The 8,908-nt window shown below is 38.8% G+C and overlaps 1 protein-coding gene across 1 annotated transcript in view; it reads left to right on the forward strand.

Annotated features, from left to right (window-relative positions):
* Positions 1-8,563, forward strand: part of LOC124278590 (zygotic DNA replication licensing factor mcm6-like) — a 31,559-nt gene extending 22,996 nt beyond the window's left edge. The window contains 7 exon segments of the mRNA XM_046714333.1: positions 1-156; positions 575-703; positions 922-1,083; positions 4,658-4,775; positions 4,969-5,127; positions 7,605-7,744; positions 8,079-8,563. Of these exon segments, the coding sequence (XP_046570289.1) occupies positions 1-156; positions 575-703; positions 922-1,083; positions 4,658-4,775; positions 4,969-5,127; positions 7,605-7,744; positions 8,079-8,204 (990 nt within the window). The 3' untranslated portion in view covers positions 8,205-8,563.
* Positions 8,564-8,908: the final 345 nt, after the last annotated feature.

Consider the following 8,908-nt stretch of genomic DNA (forward strand, 5'->3'; position numbering starts at 1 on the left):
GCGACACTCAATGCACGGACATCGATCTTAGCAGCGGCTAATCCCATCGGTGGCCGCTATGACCGGACAAAGTCGCTGAAGCAGAACATCACCCTCACAGCCCCAATCATGTCCAGATTCGATCTCTTCTTCGTCCTCGTTGATGAGTGCAATGAGGTGAGATACAGTTGATAATACAGTCTAACATACCTCAATGTGATGTAATACTTGCCCTCACAACAATAGCTAAATATTGCCGATCTACCAATGCAAGTCAGGATGGATTTCGCTTGTATTTATACAATACCTATAATGCCTCAAGGCCGACTACTCTTTGATATAAGAATCTGTTGACAGATAGAGGTGTGTCCTTGCTTTCTGTGGTAGAGTGTCAATGGAACCATGCAGGATGCATCGGTACTTACAGCCATCATTTGACAAGTCATTGTATCCATTGTGCTCAAATTATTATAGCTATCCCATTATTATCCCATTATGTTTGTTTATTCTAGAGTGTAACTATGGTTTTGTTGGTATCTGAGATATCTAAATGAGATTAATCTCGGGGTTCGTCTGACCTGTGTGTTGTGTTTAGGTTGTGGACTACGCCATCGCCCGTCGGATCGTTGACCTGCACAGTCACCTGGAGGAGTCCGTGGAGAGGGTCTACACCGTGGAGGAGATCACACGATACCTTACGTTCGCCAGACAGTTCAAACCCAAGGTGAGGAGTCAGTTTCATATGAATCGGCTAAACCAATGTCATGATAAATTCAAGTTCTGAAGAACACCAAGATGAATTTTGTTTGGTCATGTTCGAAAGAGCACATTGTTGCTTTAGTGTTTCCAGCTGGTAGTAGTTTAAAATATCCATTTATTGGTATTTGTCCTGTGATGGATTCCTAGTGGTTTGATTAATGACAAGACTTTCTTTTATGTCAGATTAACAAGGAGTCCCAGGAATACATGATAGAGGAGTACAAGCGACTGCGACAGCGTGACGGCACAGGGGCGGCCAAGTCGGCATGGAGGATCACGGTCCGACAGCTGGAGAGTATGATCCGACTGTCGGAGGGGATGGCTAGGATGCATTGCCAAGACGAGGTACATCCGTCTACTTTGTCTCAGATCAGATGCATATTTAAATGTTGTTGTTTTTATATGACAGAATTGCACTGTGTGTTTTACAAGCATAGTGGATTAGGCTTAGTTAATATACCTTTGTCTGAGAGCTGCAAATACAATAGCTATGAAGTTCAGGGTAGTTAATGTTTGTAAATTTTCAAAAAGTTCTTTCCACACTGTCTTTGACTGAGAATTTTTTTCTCAAATATTCATCATGGTGAAAGGTCATAATCACTGAGATTCTCTAGCTTGAAGTGAATATAGGATGATTCTACTGTTTCCATTGTACTCAATGTCTGTTGGAGTATAGTTAACCCCCTGGATGCCACAGGGACATATATGTCCTTCCCCTTCAACCCTCAATTTGAAGTCCAATAAAAATCAAAATATCCCACGCACACAAATACACTTCACAGTTTCGAATTCTGCGGGAAATTTCCTGTTTCTTGATACCATGCACTATTTTTTTTAGACAAAGCTCAAGTGTTGAAAATGACCTTTCAAAATAGGCTTCATCGAAAATGGCGCCATTTTTGACGAGTATACGAACTCGCGATTCACAGCGTTATTTGCTGTATGTTTTGAAATGTGAAAATCAGATAATTGAATTTCAAAAATAACATATTCATGATCACTGATATCAGTTTTACATGAAATCGCAAATTATAATTATGAAACGTTGCCGATGAATCTAGAATCGGTTGGGATGTTTTCGAAAATGCACTTACACGAACGCCGTAGAGTGCTTTTCCGCCATATTGGATAGTGTTTACAAAATCACGTTTCGCGAAGGCCGGTATTGAGACGCCTATTACATCGCATTATGTTTCATATTCAGCTTCGAAAGATGCATCACTGAATTCCCCATACATTTTAGAATCAAACTGCAACTGGTCTGTGTCACCAATACCAACTGTCTAGATAAAATGAGAGGAAACATATTGGGTGTGAAAACGAATGCTGTGCTCGAAAGACTGCGTTGGTTGGAAATGTAAACAAAGACAAATTCCGAATTTACACTGCGTAGCATTTTCTGAAATTTTCCAACACTCATCCGTCTTTTCATAGCTTGCAATGGCTCAATACCTTTTGAATATGCATGGAAAGAGTATTGTAGTAAGAAATAGGAAATTATAAATAGATACAATGCAATGATTTGATAATTCATAAGAAATTGTCAAAGTTTCCGTGCAGCGTGACGCCATGACTGACGCAAAATCATGCAGAACGACAACTGTAATTATCTGCATTTCTGGCTTCTTCTCTTACTTACAGTGAAACGATAGAAACATATAGCAATACACAGTTAGTCAGAATCATTCTGATTACTTACATGTCATATTTATGTACAAACGATCCCTGAATCAATGGAAGGGTCCTCGCAAAATCCTGTGTATCCTTGTCAGCAAAGCCGCCATTTTGTAAGAAATAGGTCATCGGTAGTGATGTCATACGTCAACATTGTTGTACATATTAGGCAATTTCATTGAGGTGAAGGTCGGTTGAACAAGAGTAAACAAAATCGCCCAATCCTTCCGATTACACTGTCAGTATTATGATGTATATTTTGCGGATAGTTCAGATACTTTTTCATGAAACTGACCTCAGTATCTACATTTAGCCTTATCCAATAGCATATCATACGTGCATATAGGGTTTACGATGTTTTATTCTTTGAAAGATTTTGATTGTTTGAATAATATTTACATAAGAAATTGACACATTTAGTGCAGTACACCATATTCTAAACCTTTACACAAGTGTAAGAAGATCAAACGTAGGCATAACTGCAATTACTTTAGTTCCTATGATGTACAATATTCAATGCATTTGAACTAATATTGCAGTTTCACATGAACAGGTTAATGAACGTCGATTTGATTAAACCTTATAAGTAAAACTGATAATATTTAATGAAAATTATAAAACGACAGAAAAAATGTGCAATAACAAGACAATTCCTTTAAATGTGTGTGCATATACATTTCATAACATACATAAATCGAGAAAACAATGATGTAAATTGATTGGCCAGGTGCGCGTTTGTCGGAAACGTTTTATGATTCACTATCATTGTTTTCGTTATATAATCAATTCATATTCGATTTAAAAATATTGTGATGACAGGATATCAAACTCTAACTATATTTATACGAAAATTGTTGGAAAATGTATAAACCATGTCATGTCTTAATTTGGACAAATCTTACATCCATATTGTAATATATAGTACGTACTAGTTCCATATATAAAAAGCTATCTTTTTTGCATCTTCCATTGCATACTTACGAAGAGAAATAGCTACATAATCATAAATAAATAAAATTCCTATCCTTAACAAAATATTCAGGTGTTGTGAAATGTTATTTTTCATTTACGTTAAATTGATGCCAAACAGGTGCGCGTGTTGCTCATGATAAGATACACAGTCCAACTGTCTAATTGTTGATATATTCAGGACACTATTTAAAATGAAAAAAACAGTCATTTTATGTTTTGTCTAAAGAGTGTTAATTCTGACAAAGAAGCCGAGACCTTTCACACAATTAATGGAAATTAGGTGAGATGTATACTAATCAGCATACCAATGTCGTCTTTTTCGACGTCGCAAATTGCATAAAACAAGCAATGACGTCAACTAAAATGTTGTATTATTTTCCAGCAATTTCATTACATTTGAAGATATGGCTAGTATTCTGGTAATAACGTTGCAAAATTAGTCAAAATTCATCTACACAAACAGGAGAATATGGGAATCTAAGAACTAACTTATATATCGGATAGGGCCATCCAAATCACTATTTCGTGCTTTCACATGTAATACGTTGTCATCTTTTCTTATAAATTGTGAAACTACCAGAGCGTATCCGCTCACATTGGGGAACTTTGAATTGGAATAGTTTGGTTCACCGTGAACAAAAAATAACGAAAATATAGCGTCCGTATCCACAACAAATACTCTCCATGTGATCTGAGTTACATTGACCTAGTGTTACGCATAACGGAGTTATGTCCCCTTATCATTATACCTGTATGACCTCTCTGTCGTCGTTTGACGTCATAGAAGTAAATCCATTTTAGACACTTATTACGAGTCATTTTTAATGTTGAGCGTATAATGTTATGCACAAGCACATAAATCCAATTTATATACACTTATGTCGTTCAGATATCAGGCTGTATTTTCTTCGCTCACACTTTCTGTAAAGATGCCACATTAAAAAATTCGTAGCACAGTGCTTTTATCGGTGCGCGATAAAAAGCGGATAAATTTACGGGTTTTTTAACGCATAACAAACTTTGGACAACATTTAGCAGTGTCTATTTCTCAAACCGCCAAGGTAGTTGCACTTATATTTATACCAACGGATAGGAAATTTAATATTCTACATTTCTGTGTAATTTTCTTGCCGTACGTAGATCCAGAACAACACGAGAGCAATTCTCGCACAACGTTCACTTTTCAAACCGTATGAAAATGTGCGCCTGAAAAAAAATTCGGCATCAAGGGGGTTAATGCACTCTCTGATACCTTTCTGCCCCTTTCATCCAGGTGCAGCCCAAGCACGTGAAGGAAGCATTCCGGCTGCTGAACAAGTCCATCATCCGGGTCGAGCAGCCCGACATACACCTGGAGGAGGAACAAGCAGAGCAGGACATGGAGGTTGAAGGTAGGGACACCACCTAGCTCATCTTTATCTGCTTTGGATTTCTAGAGTAAACTAGACTGTTGATTAACCACCACTGGTTTATCTGGCCCAGATATCAGTGTGTGAAGTGCTTCACCGAAAGGCATTGCCAGCTCCATCAACTGTTGTAATTTTCTTAATATACCCTATACCCTAATCTGTTTTCTGTCCCCAGAAGAGTCTCAGCCTGTCAGTGAGGAGTCTGCAACGCCAGTGGAGCCTGTGGTGGTCCAGAAGAAGGGACTGAAGCTGACATACGAGGAGTACAAGCAGATGGCCAACCTCATGGTGCTACAGATGAAACGCAAGGAGGAAGAGGAAGGGGCCACAGGAGGTGAGAAGACAGAGTTATCTCCCCTGGATCAAAGATCCACAGCACCTTTCCATAATCAGTAAAGACTATGAATTCTGTATACTTTCAGGGTAAAATACATCTTACGAGCAGACAAATAATTTTTTATGAATTTTCCAGCATAGAGGAGATAAAAAGGAAATAATAAGTACGTTCTGTAGAGGTATATCCCGTTTTTTATGGTCAGAATATAATTGTAGAAAGTATTCTTTGTAGATCTGCATCTTGAAAATGCATAATATGAACAAAGAATTTGTCGTCAATGGAAGTTCATAAACCAAAATAGTTTGGGGGACAGTTATTTTGAATGAAGTTTTTATGTCAAACATCAGTGGCTGTCGGATGCCAGCTGACATCGACAGTGGAACCTGAAAGCGATACATCTAGAAAAGTCTGTGAGATCATTTAGTCCAAGCATAAGTCAACCTCTCCTTCCAAACCTCTACTCTAGGTACAAAACCCCTGCATTATACAGGCACACAATGCTATGTAGGGAAGAAGTAGTAAAGTCACCAGTGGTGCCAACCACTCTGATTTTCAGGCAGAGTTCCTCCAAATATTTACTTCAAAATCCAACCTCCGATTTACTGTGATGAAACTCTGAATTTTAACAGAATGTATCATTTTTAATTATAAATCAAATGAACCTTTATTTCTACAGTTGCGTCATGATGACTCCTAAATTTTTATGCCTAGGGCAAACACTGTCACGGTGAGGTGTGTTGGCAGGGGCATTCGAAATGAATACAACCTTATATAACAAGCTCTCTAATTGGCTGAAATCAGGTAGCTCCAAACAGCGAAAGGGGTCACTTTCCATTGTATATCAGTTTGCATCGACACAGCGTCAAGTACGCATTTCACTTTAATTAGGCTTATCCCCTTCATGCGTGCCATCCGCAGAGGCATTACTCCTCTTTAGGTTCTTTAGAGGTTGGCACCACTGCATCATACCCATTTATGTTTGGGTCAAGTGTTGAGGCCAAAGTTGAAACAAAAGAGTTAAGGGGGAATCAGTCTGTAAAGGGACTTGATGTGAAACCAGCAAACTACAAATCAATGTGCTATAGAAACTGTTCACAAATCAATGTGCTATAGAAAATGTTCACAAATCAATGTGCTATAGACAATGGGTTCACAAATTAATGTGCTATAGACAATGTGTTCACAAATCAATGTGCTATAGACAATGTGTTCACAAATCAATGTGCTATAGACAATGTGTTCACAAATCAATTTGCTATAGACTGTGTTCACAAATCTATTGGCTATAGACAATGTGTTCACAAATTAATGTGCTATAGACTGTTCACAAATCAATGTGCTATAGACAGTGTGTTCACAAATTAATGTGCTATAGACAATGTGTTCACAAATCAATGTGCTATAGACAATGTGTTCACAAATCAATGTGCTATAGACAATGTGTTCACAAATCAATGTGCTAAAGACAATGTGTTCACAAATCAATGTGCTATAGACAGTGTGTTCACAAATCAATGTGCTATAGACAATGTGTTCACAAATCAATACTCATGTATTACAGTTGAAGGACAAAGTAGAGTGTTGAAAGGTAATATAACACGAGAGAATGGATTACAGTAATAAAGACAATAATGGGAATATGCACCTCTCAGCAACAGGGATCCAACTTCCAATATTCGGTCCAGGCAGAGTATGCAGGGTACAGAGTAATCACACACAATGCTCATCCTCGATAATCTCCAGGGTATACGTTACGATCACTCTCCACCATACCCTGGATGCATCCACGACTTGGCCCGATGATTTTATTACCTCCCTTTGCTGGCTCCGCATTCTCCCAGTAGCCAATCAGCTAAGCCACCGTTACATCTGAGCTTGCCAGTGTCAACAAAGATAGCGGTCGCTGTCGCGAAGGTTTGTTCACAGTGCCACTCAGATTTTTTAGGAAATAATAGACAAATTGACTGATCTGAAACTTTCAAAACATATAAAAGAACTCCTCCTACCTCTTTCAGAGTACCTCTGCATGAATTGTGTTGCAAAGTTTAATTGGTTAGAAAATGTAAGAAGCGTGATTGGTTAGCTCAACTTCCCAGCGTAGACACCTGATTGGATAAAAAGCCAGCCAAGGGATGTAATAAAATCATCGGGCCAAGCCAATGCTGGGCTTGAGATATGTGTGAGGAGAAGCAAGAGTTAGCTCCCCTTCTAAGATTGCAGAAGATTTTCCAACAAATTCTACCATTGTCTATCTCTGTCTAGATGTAGCACATCATTGTCACATCCACATGTTCAGTGTTCTTGAACACTACCACATAACAGTTGGTCACAAATATCACATTTTGTATGTTAACTTTAACAATGCAATGTAGAAGTTTAGACTAGATTCTATATGAAACAGACCCATGTACAGTACAGAGTTAAGGGCACTTGAAGGAAACCATCATTCTAGCATCATGACGGATTGTTTACAGGGGAGGAGACTGTTGGTCTCAGGAAGAGCGAGTTAATCAGCTGGTATCTGGCAGAGATGGAGGAAGAGATTGACTCGGAAGCTGAACTGATGGAGAAGAAAACTATTGCAGAGAAAGTTTTAGACAGACTTGTGCATCATGTAAGTGGAAACATTTTAATGGCAGCATTTTCTAATGCTCTTGAGGTCTGTTCAGAGAATCTGTATCTGAAATGAGAACACTTCTTACATGTTCTGGCCGATAGTAGATGAATTCGGCCCTGTTTATTAGTTTAAACAGAAACCAAGGATAGAGTGTGTAGTTAATTGTGATCCTTTCAAATCAAATACTTTCTTTTGTGAACCCACATGATGGTATAAAAATCTGGAAAAAACAACTTGTGGGTGAGAAGGAAAATGTCTTAAAGGCGGATGAAAGCATAGCCAGCTGAAGGTTATCAAAAGATTTAAAAAAACGGAACATTTCTATTTTCAGGATCATGTTCTGATTGAGCTGACACAGACTGGAATGAAGCCTAAGTCAAAGCACGACACACAGGCCCTGATCAGAGAGGAGGATCCCATCCTGGTGGTGCATCCTAATTATGTGGCAGACGTGTAAGTGACCATGGATGGTATACAGTGACTGACCGTGCAGCCGTTCTGAGCGTTGAGTATCACAGTGGTTGAAATAGATGCAGACAATGCTGACTTGAGAAACTTCCTTCCTGGGATTGGAGGGATAACTTGACTTTGTAGATATGTTATATAATGTACAGGCATGATTGTGAGAGCTGTGTGTCAACCAAGTGGCCCTGACATTGAGGGTAGTGCCCTGACATTGAGGGTAGTTAGAGGATGTGAAGACTACAGAAACAGCGCCAACTTCTCTGTCAAGATACCATGGTTTGATAATGAAGACTTTGTATATATCTGACTCATTTTCACACAGATCATTTGCAATAAACTATGGTCATCCCACGTCTTGGTGTCCTGTTTAATTACACTGGAGGTAGACCTCCTGTGTTAAACAATGTTGTGTGGTGAGGGTGGTCAGACTCGCTGACTTAGTTGACACATGTCATTGTATCCCAATTGAATAGATCGATGCTCATGCTATTAGTCACTGGATTGTCTGGTCCAGACTCCATTATTTACAGACCGCCACCACATAGCTGGAATATTGTTGGGTGTGGCGTCAGACAACCATCCAACCAACTTACTCAGAATGGAAATACTACTTTGTTTCACTGGTGTTTGCCGCACGGGAAGAAACAGCTAATGATGATGTTACAGACCAATATAGTTCAAATTATCCTGAGTTGT

The sequence above is a fragment of the Haliotis rubra genome, unplaced genomic scaffold (genome assembly GCF_003918875.1).
Source record: "Haliotis rubra isolate DU_JTF1 unplaced genomic scaffold, ASM391887v1 Scf24, whole genome shotgun sequence".
Taxonomy (NCBI): domain Eukaryota; kingdom Metazoa; phylum Mollusca; class Gastropoda; order Lepetellida; family Haliotidae; genus Haliotis; species Haliotis rubra.